Source organism: Filicampus tigris, chromosome 11, assembly GCF_054856515.1.
Source record: "Filicampus tigris isolate MCC_2025a chromosome 11, RoL_Ftig_1.0, whole genome shotgun sequence".
In the NCBI taxonomy this organism is placed as follows: domain Eukaryota; kingdom Metazoa; phylum Chordata; class Actinopteri; order Syngnathiformes; family Syngnathidae; genus Filicampus; species Filicampus tigris.
In genome coordinates this window covers 21661796-21679669 of record NC_141227.1, presented here as the reverse complement: position 1 = coordinate 21679669, position 17874 = coordinate 21661796, and the positions used below count along the sequence as shown (strand labels likewise).

Sequence of the window (17874 nt, the reverse complement as noted above, 5' to 3'; positions counted from 1 at the left end):
CATCGACCAATCACAGCTCAGCTGTTGTCTGAAGCTCAGCCACAATTGGTCGTTATCTGAGCCCTGAGCAGTTGTGATGTCATTTTCAGTCGACAGAATTGACAAAATGGCCGCCCAATGAGCTGGTGAAAAACGGGTGCATTTTGCTGCTTAACTCATATGAATTTCATAATGCTTACGGGGTTTACTTTAAAAGTATTCGCTCAGGGGTTGTTGACTTTTTATTTATCTTGCTTTTAATCATTTTAATCTAATTATTCTTTGTGATTTCGATTTTTGTAAATCTTAATGTTTCTCTTTCTCTAATGCTTTTGATGTTTTATGTACAGCACTTTGACTTGTCTTGCGCGTGAAATGTGCTATACAAATAAACTTGCCTCGCCTTGCCTTTACTTTTCTTTTCCCTCCTCTTGCACTTGACAAGTACTCCGCATATAGCTAAGACTAATGAAAAACAAACTAAAATGGAGCACTTTTTATCAATGGAAAAACACATAAAACCAATGTCAAACCGAAGTAAAAAGGAGCGACTGTAATAATGAAGAATCCAAAATGCGACTCGTCTGTCTCCCTCTCGCAGACGTGTCCGCGCGCGGCCGCTCGGTGCGAGTGGGCGACGACGTGCTCCTGCAGTGCGAGCTCAGCTCCAACTTGGCGGCGCCGCTGTGGACGCTGGACGGCGGCGAGCTGCGCGGCTACGGCCTGAGCTCCGGCTTCCGCACCGGCACCGACGGCCTGCTCATCATCCGGGCCCGCCGGGACCAGAGCGGTGTCTACACCTGCTACGCCGTGGAGAACCAGATCCGGGTCGCCGTGGTCACCTACAACGTCACCGTGGCCCCCCGGCCGCCTTCGCCGCCCACGGAAGACCCCGGCCGCCGCTTTACCGCCTCGCCGCCGCCGCCCGCCCCCTCCGAGGGGGCCCCGGCGCCGCGGATGCCGCACTCGGAGCTGCTCTCCGCCAAGAACGTGGAAGCCCTCTATCTCTCGCTCATCACCATCCTGGGCAGCCTGTGCGTGGTTCTCACCGTGGTGCTGTTCTACCTGGGCTTCTGCCTGCGAGTGGGCACCCGAGGGAAGTACTCGCTCCCCGCGGCGGCCGCCGCCGCCGCCGCCTACCCGGGCGGGAGGAGAAACCACAGGAAACGGCAGCGCAATTCCGCCCACTTGGAGCTGAAGACCATCTCCAGCAACGGACACGGCGTCCGCGAGCCGGCCAACGGCCACGTCCGCGACGGCGGCTTCCTGCAGATCGTCCCGGGCGAGGCCCGCACCTCGGAGGGCGCCGCCGCCCCGCCCCCGGCCCCTCCGCTGCCCGCCGCGCCAGAGTGCAGCTTCCCCAACGGCTTTTCAGCCACCCTGCCCAGCGTCCTGCGGCGGATGAACGGCAACAGCTACGTGCTGCTCACTCAGAGCGACGCGGAGAGCGCCGCCGCGCCGCTCTGCTCGTCCTTCGCCGACGAGCTCAACAGGATCCTGGAGAAGCGGAAACGCACTCAGCTGATGCCCAGGCCGGACGAGAGCTCCGTGTAGGCCGGGGGACGGCAGACTTGCCTCGGTCAAGTTTTTGGAACATTTTTGGGAGGGGTGAAAAATGGGAATGATGGAGGAGGCGAGGGGGGGGGGAGGGTTTGGGGGGGGACTTTCTACCTCACTTCATTTGTGCCCTGACGGACACGCGCAGCCTTGAGGAGAGGAGCCTCTCGGGAATCGGAGTTGCAAAATATCAGGAACTTTCAAACTTGTCCATGGGAATGAATTCATTGAAATAAAGGGGAAGAAAGTAGTCTGGCTTCCTCCCACATTCCAAAAAGGTTCGGGTCAGTGACAACTCTCAATTGTCCACAAGTGTAAATGTGAGCGGTAGTTTGTCTGACTGTTTCCAAAGTTGACCATTTGTATGTGATATTTTCCACTGAAATCTCGCGGTGTATTTATCTGATCATTTTGGCCAATTGGATGTCTCGAGCAATTTAAGAACAATCGCAGTCGAGACAAAATGCTGCTGATAAATACAAATCGCCAAGAAGACAATTGAACCTTTTGTGCTCCCTCTTCCGTGCACCAGTTAAATGGCTCCAATGGAAGGGCGTTTAATCGACAAAAAGACAATTTACATTTTTATTTTATTTTTTTCCCCAAAGCAGTCCGAATGGGAGGGACTGGCGTTGATTATTAACCCTCGTTCCAGGGTTAAGTTCCATCTAGTGACCAGTTGCCACTGCCCCAAAATTCCCCACCTTAAATTCCCATGGAATTTTACCAGAAACTCCTTTGCAACCCGATGGTGAATAAAAACCCGAATGTGTGGAGACTCAAAATCGCGAGGGCAGCTAGCCAAAGTTTGTTTGCACTAATTCGGTGCAAAGACGGGACCTATGCATTTTTCAAATGTGTCACTCGCAATTTTTTTAGACCCACAAAAAAATTTGAGCACTGGACGGCCGGGGCTCATTCACCGATGGGACAAACGGAAGGTCAACACGACAGCTCACAAATTGTGAGTTGGGCTTTTAGTGGGAAGTTTCCAGATGAACCTTAGAATGCACTATAAGCTTTACACAACCACTTCTATGCCTTTCAGTGACTCCTCCGGTATCTGCTGAGGACACAGAACTCAGCAGTCACTTCACTCTGAGACCAGCCTGGCAATGGCGATCCCTGGACAAAACGTTTGAGAACCGCTCTTCTCTAGGAATAATGTTCAACCCACAAATGCATGCAGTTGCCTTAATTAACAATGGATACTAATGTCTTGAAGGCTTTTCAATTTTTGAACTCCTGACTGAATCTCCTGCTAATAACATTGCATTTGGTGTACAGTAGGCTTTTCTTTTTTTTTTTTTTTTTTAAGATTAAAATTGTTTAAAAAAAAATGGAGTTGATATTAAGTCATGATTGCACAACAATCTGGAAAAAAAAAAAAAAAGTTGTTAAACCCTGTATTGTTTTTGTTTGAAAGCACAATTTTGAAAGGCTCTGAAGGACTTGTCAAAAAAAGGCAGAGGACATTTTGGATTTATGAGGACGTCACACAAGTGCAACAGAAGGACAACAAGGACGTGGGACAATGAGGCAATGTCAGTGTTGCAGCCGAGGTAATTCCGTTTTCTTTTTTTTTTAACTTCTTATTTATTAAATGTCAATATTTGAAACTTTGATCGATTAGTGTTGCCACACCGAATATATCGCTAGCCTAAAAGCGTAGTTGCCTCGTAGACATTTCCGGAAAACAAGAAAACACACAATATCGAAAAAGCATGTTGATATTTTTATTTTATTTCTTTTTATTGATTTGATAACAATACACTGAAAATGATTCGGTCAGTTATGCTATTAGGCTAAGTAACAAGTTGAATATGATTCCTTGACCACATAATATAATAGCATAATTAAATCAGTGGAAATTGAACTGCTCCTTACGGCGTGCCCACCTTGGCCACCAGGGGACAGTATAATACACGCACATAATTAGAATCGGCGTTATTGGCCGAATATGGAAGGAACAAATTGAACTCACGTGTGAAGTTGCTACAGCCGTCGTTTCCCTTTTTTTTTTTTTACCGCTCGGACACTACCTCCAAAAATGAAAAATTGGCAGGTTGACTTTGTCCCTGTCAATTTCAATTCAAGTGTAAAACAAAACGGAAAAGACAGAGAAATGTTGTATATTGTTGTAAAATTGACGTGACAAAAGTAGGAAACACAACAGCATGCAAAGCCTATGCCAGCGCGCACTTCGTTACTTAAAGGGATATTTTACGGCTCAGCTCACGCTAGGTGAGCCGTGATTGGCTGTGGCCTGAGCCCTCACGCGTGATGTCATTTTCAGTCGACAGCAAATTTCGATGTTTTTAAAGGTGTTAATTGTTCAGGAAAAACAATGAAGTTATCAAATTCATTATCGACATAATATGAACTTTTGACTTCTGAAAATTGCTAAATTAGTAAAGTGTCCCTTCAAGTCACTTAGCCGTCTATTCTCCGCACTACACCAATGATCATCTCTTATGACTCAGCTTGTTATTGCCACGTGTTGTTTTTTCTTTTTGCACGTTCCTCCACTCCTGTGTGCCCTTAAGCGTTTTTCACCAACGCCGCAGATGACGGAGTGCTGTTGGCTTCTGTGTTTCACTTCGAATAAACTTTCTACTTCGACCTTCCGTCTTTTCCTCATTGCTTGTCTTTTACTATTTTTTTTTTTCTTGCGCAATGTCTCGGCGTTGTTTGGTAGCTTCAAAACTTCAGCTTTCTACTACTAGCGCTTGGTGATATGGCTTCAAATTAAAACAATTCATACTGTATATATTTTTTTAATTTAATGTATTTATTTTTTTTTTACCCCTTTGCTTATAGAAACAGCTGACATGCTTCCCCTTGGGAATAAAATGTCACTTTTGGCTACACAGTCAAATATGGCTTCAGTGAAAATAAGTTGAAATTAAGTCTCAAGTTTTGGTTTTTTTTCCACAAAACTGCAATTGATTATTTTTAACCTTCACGCAAATGGCACTTTTGAAAAAGGGTTACCTTACTTTTTGTGTGCTTTAGTTCTTCTGATACTAAACATAAAAAAATAAATAGAAAGAGGAAAAAAAATTATAGAGACTAATAATAGTATAATGCTAGACTTTAAAGATAATGTGAGAATAAGAGTAAAAATTGTGCTTTTTGTTAAAACACGTATGTCATATAATTAACATTTTGAATGTACAGCAATTTAAGATCATAAAATGTGCCGCTCAGAGCCAGAGTGGATCAATCAATCAAACTTTATTTAAAATGCAACATAGCTATAGAAAAAGTGGAGCAACACATAAATAAATACAAACAAATAATACAGCCACACCCACAGTCACGTATTCTTTATCCTCTGTAAGGATCGACTAATATTACTGCAGCTGACTGAGCAATTACCATCTCCTTCATGTATATTTGAATACCCGTGTTATACTGCCCCCAAGTGGCTAAGCAGGCATGCACACAGTACAACATTATAAAGTTTTTGTTGTTGTTTTTTTTAACACATTACAACCTTTTTTTGTTGTTTTAGGGGGGTTATGCAAAACGGATTGATGGCACCACAGCTAACTGATGTCACGTGACCTGATGTTGATGACATTTATGAATGAGTTCGCTGGCAGCGCAACAAAACCCCAATTGCAGTCGTATACATTATACACGCGTGATTAGTCGCGCACGCCACAGCCACGTCTTGTGCTGCCGTGTTATTTATGTCAAGGCGTCTTCCCTTGAACAGGGCCAGCAGGAAGTGCCGGTTCTCACTCGTTTACTCTCACTCTGCAGGCACAATGAGAGTGGATTTTTTTTTTTTTTTTTTTTTCCTCAACCCAACGATTCATTTTGACAGCAGTTATCTGTTTGTGTTCGCCCTCTCAAAGAAACAGCATGTCAATTTTGGGGTGCTTTTAAGATAAAAATATCTCCAGTTTTCTGCAGCAAATTAGCATTTTGGAGAGAGGGGATGGCATCAAAACAGCTCGGCCTCGTCGTGGTTGGTAGAATAAGATTCTGGCGGGGATGAGTGACAGATGAGGGTTAACAAATGGATTTCAAACATCAAGATGAGCTTCAGGGAGGCTGTGCAAAGAGACGCAAGGAGCCTAATTGATGGTTTCTGTTACTTTCAGCTCACTCCCATGCACCTTTTACTACGCAATTGTTTTAAAAAATGGAGGGGATTGATAAACATCGGTGGTCATAGGCCATGTCTGTTTTGTAAAAAAGTAAATGTAAATGATGTGGTCGGCTATTATATGGTGTGAATTCTCATTTTGACATTGAGTCATGACTAAACTTAACTTATTTAGAATTAATTAAAAAATTGTTTACTGCAATATAATAAAAATGTAAATCAAGAACCCGATAATTTAATCAGATAAATGAATAAAACCAGAACATTTTTATTTATTTTATTTGTTTTCTATTTCAATAAATAAGTGGTCAATTCATGTGTTTAATTTCTCTCGCAAGTCAGGTTTTCAAAATAACCATAAAAAAAAAAATACAATAACAATAATGTACTATAGTAATATACTTAGTAAGATTCATGAATTCTGGGTTAGGTTTAAAAACAAAGAATTTAAATCTCAAAAACCGGATGTGCTCGTAAAAAAAAAAAAAGTGGACTTTTTTTTTTTTAAATCAGTCAGAAATATTTTTAAATATGTTTAAACAATAAACAGGAGTAAAATAAACAACTGTAATGCTTTTATTTATTTTACTGATGTATTAGTGAACTGTTTTCTAGAAATTAATCACACATGAAATCATTAAATTGAACAATTTTACAGACATATTTAATCAAAAAAAGTCCAATTCTAAATCTACCATTGACCTGGCCCTGTATCCAATTTAAATCTCAAACTGTTAAGCATCTGTGTTGCTTTGTCAGTGTTTCCATTAATTATTGTGGACGAGCCTGTTTACAGAGTCAACACATCTTGTCACATTGGGACAACGAAACAAACTACAGTGCAAGCATGCTAACCAGCAGCGCTTCTGTTTTTCCCCTCCCGGACCGGTTTGACTGCACACTAGTAGAACGATTTTCCCACTAGTAACTTTTTTACACTTGGCCACATTTGGCATGAGATGGAATGTACCATAACCTTGACATCCACCTGTAGGTCCATCTACTAGTACACTCTTTGTCCTTACTATTAAGTTGATTAAGCACACTAGTAGTCTTACTAGTAATGTTTTTGTAACATTTCCACACATTAGTAAGACAACTTTGGCCATCCTAGTAGGACAACTGTCTACTACTATTGATGCAAAACTGTGCGCTAGTTGCTATCTGTGTGCTTTTAGTGCAGTAGAAGTTAACTACCGGTCGTCCGATTTCATTTTATCGAGTAGCACATCACGCTGTTTGAGCGTTTATTTACACTCAACATTGGTCTCTAGCTACTAGTAAGCTCTTTGTCCTCACTAGTAGGACAATTCAGTGCTCTTGTAGAAAGACCAACGCATACTCGTACAATGACTTTCTTAATAGTAGCTAGTAGTAACTACTGCCACTTTTGGCTTACTAGTTTGACTATGGAAAACGATTCAAGCATTTATTCCTCACTTTTAAGACAATTCATTGCACTAGAAGAACAATTTAGGTAAACAAGTGGAGTTCATACGAGGGGGATGGCTAAATGATACGAGTGAGGCAAAACTTTGCACTAGTTGACATTCGCTTTCTACTTGTACAACGAGTGAAATGCTAAGTTGGGACACTACTCTCTTAAGTCGAGGTAGCGCTGTCATTTCATAACAATGTTTATTCTCCTTGGCAAGCATCCAGTCAAAATGAAAGCGCATCAAAGTTGAAAGATGCTGTCAGTCACACTCTGCTCATTCATTTCAAACTGCCACCTAAAAAGCCACAGGTTTATTATTGTGTTTATTGCCTATCGGCATGTGTGCAAAAGGGGAAGTCATTGGAGGCGAGTGATGCGCCGACTGTGACAAACGCTGGTTGCAACATGCCGCAAAGTGTTCGCTTTTTCCACATTGTGTTAGGTGTAATGTCATATCCTCATCGAAAGAAACGGTGCACTTGTGCTGAAAAGGCTCCACTTGATTTCTTCGGTTTTTTTTTTAATGTTTATTAATAAAATCGCAAAAAAGGTTCGTCAAAACAATTTGAATGCTGCTGTCATGAGATGTTGTGTGGGAAATTGGGATAGAAAATGTGAATTAATTCAATTTTGGAATGAAGCTGTAACAAAATGGGCAGCGTTTGTGTTTAGACCGTTTTAGACAGTGAGACTCGTTTTGTGCACATATGGCGACATCTAGCGGTCATTTCAATTCAAGCTGGTACACTTCCGCTACTGTCCACTGAAGGCCGCCAAAGGCTTATTTATTGCCACTATTGCTCTCTCGACGTCAGATTTCCGACAATAAAAGACGTAGATGATTGGGATTGAAAAACAAGACTCCTTATAAAATGCACTTTTTTTTGCCACAGTGCGTGGAAAGATTCGTAGCACTCCACGACCGAAATGTTTTTGTTGTCGTGTTTTAGTTAATAAAAAAATAGCAACTTCAACATTTGGGAAATTTAACTACCATCCTTGTCAAAATTGCAACAACAACAAAAAAAAAATCCATTTGGGGTTCCTGGTGTGTGTAGGGAAGAATTCCCATCACGCCTGGACTAAGAGGGTTTTTTGGTTGTTTTGTTTTGGTTCTTGTTGTTGTTGTTTTTTGTCTTGAGGAAAATACAGAGCTGTCAAAATGTCAAAATGTTAATTTGAAGATGTGCATGTGGAGTGAAACTGATGTGTGTGTATAATTGAGTTACTGGAGGCGGCTCCAATCCAGTGGATTAAAGCTCATCTCTGTGTGTTTACCTCCCAGTGGACACCCAGTGGTTTGACCCACTTATGTGCATACATACATTCATGTGCACATTCGCCCTGCACTAAACATAACACGGACCAACATAACTTGAAATAATAACAAATGTTGTAAAAAAAAAAAAAAAAAAAAAATGAATGATGGGGCAATTAAGGTCCTGTGATGCCCTCGCATGAGGGCAAGGAGAGCCACAGTCGTCATATATTGAACGGGATCAACAATCACTAGGCCACACCCCTTAAAGGCACCCATCCAACACTCAAACACTACATCTTGTAATTGCTGTTTATAGAACTAGTTTACAGTGAACTCTAAATTAAATTATTAGTGCGTATATGTTTGCTCGTTTGTGATGTCACGTTGTGCTAGCATGTTATTTAGAAGGCTAGCTAATAAAGAGGCTAATCTGTTTGTGCTGAATAATTTGAAGAAATACACTGTCAGTATTGGTGCTTTTTTCTTACAGTACCCCTTCCTTTATAGCAAATCTCTTATGTAATTCAAATTCAGATTTATGCCACACACACACACTCGCGCGCGCTTTAAATAATTTCTCAGGGCGCCACTGTAATAGCGCGGCAATATTTTTATAGCCCTGTTGTGCTTCATAACAGAGAATCCTGGAGTGACCCTGAATTGCAAGGAGAAAGAAGGCTAGGAAGACGTCATTATCACATTTTTCTTGGAATATTAAGACTTTATTCTTGAAGAAAAGCAAGTTTTAGTCTTGAGATATTTGGACATTTTTTGCTTACAAATGACAAATTAATTAATTTTGAAAAAAAAAAAACAACAACAACGCTGTAGTTGAATTATGCTATTATGCTAACTATTCTCAAAAATGAGGCTTTTTCATTAGTTTTTTTCACACGTGTGAAATTAGGGCTTTTTGTCATTCCGTACTTTTAAATTGTAAATTTGATTTTATTCTCACGTCACACAATTTGTTGTAAGATTGTTCTCATAAAATTGCAACTTTTGCTCATAAGTAGCAGCATTTAAAAATCGATTAAACAGCTGACTGTAAAGCCTTTAGGACTAAAGTAAAAAAAAAAAAAAAAGATTAATAAAAAAAAAACGTTTCGGAGGATTTTCTTTTTTTTTTTTTTAAGATGTCCTACTGTAATGCTGATGGGGTCACAAAGTTTAAGTTGTCATGTACAACCGTCACAAACTCCACAGAGGTCATGTGTAGGGCATGGAACAGTTGGCCACTTATTAAAATGTATTAAGAGCATCTGGATGGTGAATAAAGGGGAGGATCAAAGTGGTGGCTGGTGACTGAATATATTACCCCCCCCCCCCCCTACTCCTAATGAGGAGATATGAAATAATCATTCCCTCTCATGTTGGAGAAAGTGAGCCGTCACGTAGATGGACCTCGACAGTGACGAGATGCGAAGCTTCGCTTGTACACAAGCCGCTCAATATTGGATGAGACGCCATCTGAAAGGGAATCAAGCCTTTCATGCTACACTGCACACTCCTCATCAGACCATTATGGAAATATGCAAATAGACTCCCCATGACCATGTGTGTCTCTAATTGATGCTTTTTTTTTTTTTTTTTGTCTTTTTTTAGAGGGACAAAACAATGGCTTCACTATGTCGTTTCGGAGCTTTTCCAGACTCGAAAAACACCAACAAATATGCAAGGCAAGTGTTGGGAAGAATTTGCATTTGGTAATGGTATTTGAAAATTCAGCCCCCGAAAGCCTTTTCACTTAGCAACATGAAATTTGGTTGACATGTCTATGATGGGTAGCTTTACAAAAAAAAAAAAAAAAAAAAGGCTCAAGAAACCATGCCTGAAATGTAACAGGAAGTTGGCCATTTTGGTTTGAAGCAGCCACTTTAGAATCAGTTGGGTCATTTACAAAATTCACCCCGTTTTATTTAGCAGCATGAAATTTGGTGGAGGAGTCTATCATGAGTAGACCTACAAAAAAGTCTCAAGAAACCATTGCCGAAAAGAAACGAGATGTCGGCCACGTTGTTTTGAAGCAGCCAGTTTAGAGTCAATTGGGTCATTTGCAAAATTGACTTGGAAGCATCCCTTGGAAATGATTTGAAAACTCAGCCCCTTAAGACTGTTTTATTTGGCATCATGAAATTTGGTGGAGCTGTCTATCATGAGTAGACCTACAAAAAAGTCTCAAGAAACCATTGCCGAAAAGAAACGAGATGTCGGCCACGTTGTTTTGAAACAGCCAGTTTAGAGTCAATTGGGTGATCTGCAAAATTGACTTGGGAGCATCCCCGGGAAATGATTTGCAAATGAAAATGTGTTATTTACCATCATGAAATTTGGTAGACTTGTCTCTCATGAGTAGACCTACAAAAAAGTCTCAAGAAACCATGCCTGAAAACGAAGAGAAAATCTGTCATTCTTGGTTCGAATCACTCAGGTTCAAGTCAATTGGGTGGTTTCCAAAATGGACTTTGCACGCCGGTGATAAGTCACCATAAAACACAAAAGGCTAATAACTAAGCTCCGCTATTTCCAATTTCCTTCAGACTCTACACCCTCTCATTCAATCCTCCGTTGGATGCGCCTTTCAAATTTCCCACTCGGCCGCGGGACCGCGTGGGTCCATTCAACACTGCCGACCGCGTTTCTTTAGCGATAAGCCAGAAGCAATTACGACTTCAACATGAGGCAGTCAGACTTATTTGTGGTTAGGTTCAAAGAGTCATCCGCTTGGCAGGAGGCGCTGGTTTTTTTTTTTTTTGGTATTTATGAATTTATGAATCATGGCGAGGCAGAAGGCCGGGCTTGGGTCAGGTGTGCGATGGGGGTTGGGGGGGGGGGGGGGGGGGGGGGGCGAAGACCCTGGAGGTGGGCGCCAAAGCCTGAGTGAGTCATATGATCCGCTTCTTCGGCCTTGGCAGACACTTCAGCAAAGAGGATTGGGAACAAAAGCTGAGTGTATTCTTTCTGCAGAGGCGCCAGCAATTCCTTTCAAGGAGACTTTTCATTCCTACAATTGGCTGGCGGTGACTTTTCATTCCTACAATTGGCTCCACAAATGCACGGAGCAAAAAAAGTCTCCATAGTCAATTCAGCTTGAATTTGACTCGAGGAGAGGCAAAAAAAATTCGTAACTTCATTCGAATTGAAATGAAAAGACAGGTATCAGTTTTTCGATCTATTTTTATAGTGCACGATTTGGAATTTGACTAAATATTTGGGGAATATTCATTGTAATGTTACAATTTTAGTCTCATAAGATTGCAAATTAATTCTCGTAATGCTATGAGTTTGTGGTAATATCGCATTTTGTTGTACTGTTGCGACCGCATTCTTATAAGTTTAGAAATGCATCTTTATTCTCCTTAGCAACGTTTTTCGAAAGAAATACATCTTTTGTGTTGTAATATTGTGACGTTTTTTCCCTTATTTGTCAACTGTGCGCATGTGAAGCCCTTTGAGACTTTTCTGTGATTAAGGGCAATATAAATACATTTGTCTTGACTTGACTCTTTACTCATTCACTGCCATTGACGAATTTACTTGTCTTTTCACACTCCAGCCATTCAATCCCAGGAATTTATTAGTATGTATCTTTTCATTTTTTCAAATGTAAGGGTAAAAAATGTCTGGCAGTGAATGGACTTTGGACTTAAGTCAGCAAAACTCATTGGAAGTGAAACAAAAAAAAAAGGTTTTGAGTGATGTTTAAGTAAACTATGACAACACAAACTAATGAACATTGAATTTTGTGAACTTAAAATGGTGTGTTTTGAACTTATTTTTTTGAGTTTTGTCAACTTATTCCGATGTTTTGAAAACTGAAAGTAAAAAAATACAAGTTAAATATCATCCAACTTTTTCGGTTTTGGAAAATTGACTTTTTAGTTCAACTAAAAAAATATATATATATTTTTTTAAAGTTTTTGAGTTCATCTAATTTATTTGGGTCAATGTTGTATAAGTTGTATAAGGGGAGTACTTTGTACTTTGAACTGTAAAAGCTGCAAAAAAACAAATTGATCAATAAACTCAATTGTATTGATAAAACCAACGAAACGTCAGTCCAGAGAAAGATCTGAATATTAATAAAAATAACGAAAGGATCCAGGTGGATTTTTAAGATTTATTTTCCTTAGACCCTTTCTAATCGTCTCCGGCTCGAGACGGGGAAAGAAATTCAACGCCCCACCGCGACACGATGGAGTTGACTTTTTTAGAGGCGGCCCCGGTGGGGATGCGGCACATTTGCACGTTGCTCATTTCAGCTGGAAATCATATTAGCCTTGGCGGGCTTCAAATGAAGCGTGGAGAACATTTAAAGGAGAACAGCTCGGAGGAAGGAGGCGCAAAAGGAAGCCACTGACGGACTGACGGACGCACGCACGCACGCACGCACGCACGCACGGCAAAGGATCAAACGGACGAGACTTGAAGGCATCGGATGAAAGAGAGGCGTCAGTCGCGTCCTTGGACGAGACGCGGGAAAATGAACATGTTCGCAGAGGAGGGGGCGGGGTCACTGAGAGTTCACCATCCTGAACATCAAACCGGTCAAGGTGATGCTCTGATCAAATGGGATCAATCAATCTACCTGGGCTGTAATTGTCATAAATTGAATTTGAATTGAATAGAATTTTTCTTCATGGTTTGACTAGTTCAAAGCGCGTCCCTGCTAACGCGCAATGCTTACACTGACAACATGGCTGCGAGAGTCAGTGTTTAGAAATTGCCATGATGTTACTGTAGCTTAAACTTTTTTTTTTTTTTTTTTTAAATCCTGTACAGTGCATTTATTAAGTAGAGTTCAGTTGTATTTAAAGCGGAAGTCAACCCAAACATTTTTTTTTTTCAAGAATATGTTCCCAGCACGCCCACTAGTTGAAAGACGGCATTCTGATTAATTTTGCGTTTGAGCAGCAAAATCCATCCGTTTTTAGCCATCTCTGGGGGTCGGCCATTTTGTCTTTTCCGTCGACTGAAAATGACATCACAACGACCAATCGTGGCTGACTTGTTTTCTGAATCTGAGCCATGATGACAAAAGTGACAAAATGGCTGCCCCCTGAGCTAGCTAAAAACGGGTGGATTTCTCCTATTCCACAAACGCAATATTATCAGAATGCCTCGTTTCAACTAGTGGGCTTGAACATATTCTTGAAAACAAAATGTTTGCGCTGACTTCCCCTTTAACTTAAGTACAATACATTTGTATTTGATCTTCTTAAGCTTCTATGTGCAATATATTTTAATGTAATCATAAATTGCAGTTTTACATTTTCCTTTTCTGAGTGCTGTGTTAATGTTCAAATTGTGCAAAATGTGACAGTGGCTTAGAATAATATTCGATACTCTACACTACTGCGTTTTAATGATAACTGACATGGTAAATAATTGGCATAAAAATCGCAAGAGGACATTTGGGGGGGTTTCTTATGTGGGCGCATGGAAAATGTTTGACTTGACTTCATCTTTAAGCTGGATATGAAGGATAATGAATATATGCGCCAACAGCTTTAAAGCCAAGGTTGCACCCGACTGAGTAGATTGATAGTTTCTTACTAGTGTACTGTTTTTTTCTGCTCAATAATAGGTCAATGTTGACAACTTGACATACTAGTAGGACAACTACATTTAGCCAGTGAGGCAAATTCTCCAAGCGGGCATTTTGGTGCTATTAGTGGCGTTCATAAATAGTCTGTGACATTTGTACTACAAAATAGTTACTAGTTAGACCTGTTACGAGTAAGACTGTCTTTCAACCAGTGCGAGCTTGTCATTCTACTAGTGTGATGAATTGCCTTACTAGTGGGCACAAAGAGCATACTAGTTCATGGATATTAAATTGGATATCTTGGATATATGTTTAACTGTTTTCCACAACTAGTGTCACTTTTGGCCTACTAGTAAACAATGAGATCTATATTAGAAAACTGCTAGTAAAACTAGGTGGCACTACTTTTCCCTGCTTGTAGCAACAAAATGCCCACTAGATGTTTTTTTTTTTCTTTTCTTTTATGCTAGATGTTTTACTCACTAGGAACACGTAGTTACGTGAAATCCCACCGTTAAGTGTTTTTACTTTGTGGCAGCGCCCCTTGGCGGAGCTCCGGCAATTACACTCAAACGAGCTTTAACCGCGTGACCCCGCCCCCCACATTTTGTGAGCGGGCACCCCGGGTGCGCACACCGAGCAGCCTCAGCCTGAGCTTCTCTTGGCGGACCTTTTCGCCGAGTCGTCTCGAGCTGAAGGAGAACCGCCGGCGGAGGGGACACTTTCGTGGGGCAGACTAACCCAACACAACTCGCTGGAAGAAAGACAAAAAAAGTCGATTTTTATCGTGTGGTTGCCACGGAAGTCGCACTCGGATACGACGAACGGTCGCGGTCAACTGTGGAAATTGTTGTGCGGAGCTTCAAGACATCTTGTTTGAGGTGAGTGCCAAAAGTCGTTGTTTGCGATTTGAATATTGACTTGAGGTTTATTTAACGCTAATGTTTTGGACTGTAGCTCCTAATTGTTTGTGGTTTGGAAAATTGAAGTAAAATATAACTAGTATGGCGCTGAATAGAGAGTAAATGTTGTTTGGAGTTCGTGACAGTGATGCGTGCTTATTTAGGGGTTCTCAAACTCAGGGTTGGGGACCCGAAATGGCCCCCCGGGGTCGTTTTTTGAGGTGCGTGTATTTTTGCGTGCTTTGGGGCTCCAGTTTATGTTTTTAAGATGAAATTTTTTTTGTTTAATTGGTTGACAGCTTGATCGTTTGACTGAAGCAGGGTACACGTTCAAAATTTTTGGAATTGACGTGTTGGCAATTTTTGACCCAAGCTATGTGCAGTGTGCAACCTTGAAATTTCAGGTTAGGGCCCACTGTGCTCCTATTAAAAAAGTTAGTCTGGATCCCTGAGAAGGGACACTTGTTTTAAAAAGGATGGTCTTATTTTTCATAATCTATTAAAGGAAACGGAGAGATTTGTCAGGAGAAAAAAAACAAATCTACAAAAGAGTGAAAACGGAAAGCAATCCTGAATATAGTCATTGTCATTTGCTTTTTTTTCTATTGCTAAAAGGGAGAAAATGGAATTTTGTGAGATTTCATTATAAGGCCTGATCACTTATATTGTAGTACCAAGACTGACCTGTAAAAGGTAGCAAGTTATCCGGACTACTGGAGAATACAAATAAGAAAAAATAAAAGACATTAGGATAATTGTTTGCTCATATACAGTAAATATTCATAAATATTCAACAGTTGCAAATGTCAGCCCATGTTGTTTTTTTTTAGAGCAAAAAAATCCCTCTTAACACAACCCCGACCACAGCGTAATCACTCATTTGTGAGAGTCATCCGACAATCCGGTCATTGCTCACTTTGATCTGAAGGGTGGGAAAAAATACTCCAAATTGTCCCGATTATTGTGTGTCTGTGTGTGTTTGAAATCCACATCATCAGAACGGTTTGTCGTCAATCTGACTTGAAGTCTCTGGCCAACCCCCAGTTTTTTTTTTCCTGTGTTGTGTTTTGAATTAAGCGCTCAGTGTATGTAACCAGACACTATTACCTCCGTTCGCTGCTGTTAGCGTCCACACACATTCATTCTCACACACGACTGTGACTTCTGATCCCCCCCCCCCCCCCCCCCCAGCTGTTTTCTGTTCTTATGAAAGCCAGGAGCACTAATGAAGAGGTTGAAGGTCACCAAAAATGCCGGAGAGCAACGTTTTGTTTTTATGATCCCTGGCCGGCTTACTTTAATATATGGATTACTTTGGAGTTGGGATGGAAGCCTACCAAGGTCTGATTGGATCATAAATAATCCCCCGCAGAGCATCTCCGCTCATCTGCGTTGAACCCACCGCGCTCGATGTGATTGGTCGAAAAGTTAATTTAAAAAAAAAAAAAAATCTAGACAGGCACAGCCAAACGGTCGAACGGAAACAGCGAGGTGGATCTCAAATGACATTTTTCATTGGAAATCAGCGCTGAGTTTGATTTTATTTGAGTTTTTACCCTTCTACAGTCCATTTCAGTCTTAACGCCAACGTGACACGTGCGCCGGAAGTCCTCATCTCGATAGCGTTACATCACCTCTCCGAGGAAATGCTCGAGTATCATTCCGACCCGCTACCGGGAGACGCGATATCATCCTTGGGTTGTAAGAGGCCGATGACGATATTTGTCAAAATGCCAAATATCGTCATCGGCCTTTTTTACAAATCTGACGGCCGATAAAGCTGGTATCTCACTGAGCGGCGAATGTTTGCTAACAGCGAATTTGGGGGTTTTGTCAGGGTTTGTAAAATGATGCAAAAGGTTGCAAGGATGTTCGCAGATGTTTTTTACTTGTTGCAAACAGTTTTTTCTTGTCGCAACGAAATCTTGAACAGGTTTTGCAACCTTTTATGAACCCTGACAAAAATAAAACAAAATTCGCAAGCATTCACCGCTCAGTGAGATACCGCTTAATAGGTAGATTTAAAACAGGGTTAACTTCATGGTACTTTTTATTCACATATTTATCTAAATTGTCACCTTAACTTTATAATAGCTGCTGATACTGGGAACTCTTTTGTGAACTTTTTATTGGCGTTAGAAATGAAAACAAAAACAGGTGATGGTATAACATTTTGGTTATTTTGACATTCTGGAAAACTATTTACTGTCGAAAACTTTGTGGCGCTATTTACTTTTTTAGTTTTTCATTTAGCTTAATGGCATTTTAATATTTTTTTTGTTTTTTTTTTTGTACATTTTGACGCTAATATTTTCACTTTTTACACCAAATGAATATGGACCCCAAATATCGGTATCGGCCCTGAAAAAGACATATCGGTCATATTGTTTTTTGAAAGCATTTCTGCAGCACATTACTATCGTACATGTTGTCTTTGTTAAGGGGGGCGCGCTATAATACAGACAGACCAAAAATACGGGACTGTACACACATCTGTACGGTATAGACGTCCTAGCTCCTCACAGAGGATAAAGAATCTATGGCTGTGGGTGAAATTTAACCAAACTTGTGCCTTGACGCCATGCTGGAAAAGTCCAGAACCAAAATACACGACTTGCGATATGAATGGGTGCATTTTCCAACCGCATTCACTTGAATTTTTGTAACGTGCCGCTAACGTTGTTTGATATTATTCCTATCTGTGTGGACGAGTAAATCTACTCCCCCCCCCCCCCCCCCCCAAGTCCGTTAGCAGAAATGTTATTTTCCTGATGTCATATAGATCATGAATGCCAGGAAACTCCACCTCACACCGGGCTCCGTCCGTGCTCCTCGCGACAAACACGGCGACTCTTTCATGCGAAATAGCGCCCGTGTATTTGTCGATTGCGGGCGTCACGATGAGCTTCATTGTCTCCAATCGATTCAGCGCGCGCCGTTTTGCTAGCTCTGTTCACGGTTCCGGTTGTGCTTCTCAAGTCCCTTCAGCTGTCATGCGTCCAACGTCACGTCACCGCGGACAGCCGTCAGAACATTTTAGAGAAAGGCTCTCTGTGCTCGCGGCCGCAC

At 41.1% G+C, this 17874-nt stretch overlaps 2 protein-coding genes and 1 long non-coding RNA gene across 7 annotated transcripts in view; all 3 read left to right on the top strand.

Moving 5' to 3' along the window:
- The window catches only part of LOC147140141 (semaphorin-4G-like), a 29367-nt gene extending 27758 nt beyond the window's left edge, over window positions 1-1609 (top strand). For all 5 annotated transcript variants that reach the window (XM_086044955.1, XM_086044953.1, XM_086044954.1 and 2 more), the window contains one exon: window positions 581-1609. In XM_086044955.1, coding sequence (XP_085901081.1) covers window positions 581-1533 — 953 coding nt within the window. In that variant the 3' untranslated portion in view covers window positions 1534-1609. The remainder of the gene's footprint in view (window positions 1-580) is intronic.
- Window positions 1610-1645: 36 nt separating this feature from the next.
- LOC147140140 (uncharacterized) lies at window positions 1646-4163 on the top strand. Its single transcript, XR_015088821.1, has 2 exons — window positions 1646-2500; window positions 2585-4163. It is a non-coding gene; the product is annotated as an uncharacterized LOC147140140 (long non-coding RNA).
- A 10355-nt stretch (window positions 4164-14518) lies between these two features.
- lzts2a (leucine zipper, putative tumor suppressor 2a) overlaps window positions 14519-17874 on the top strand; it is a 42155-nt gene continuing 38799 nt past the window's right edge. Inside the window, exon 1 of the mRNA XM_086045643.1 lies at window positions 14519-14784. The gene's annotated coding sequence lies outside the window, so the exon portion shown is untranslated. The remainder of the gene's footprint in view (window positions 14785-17874) is intronic.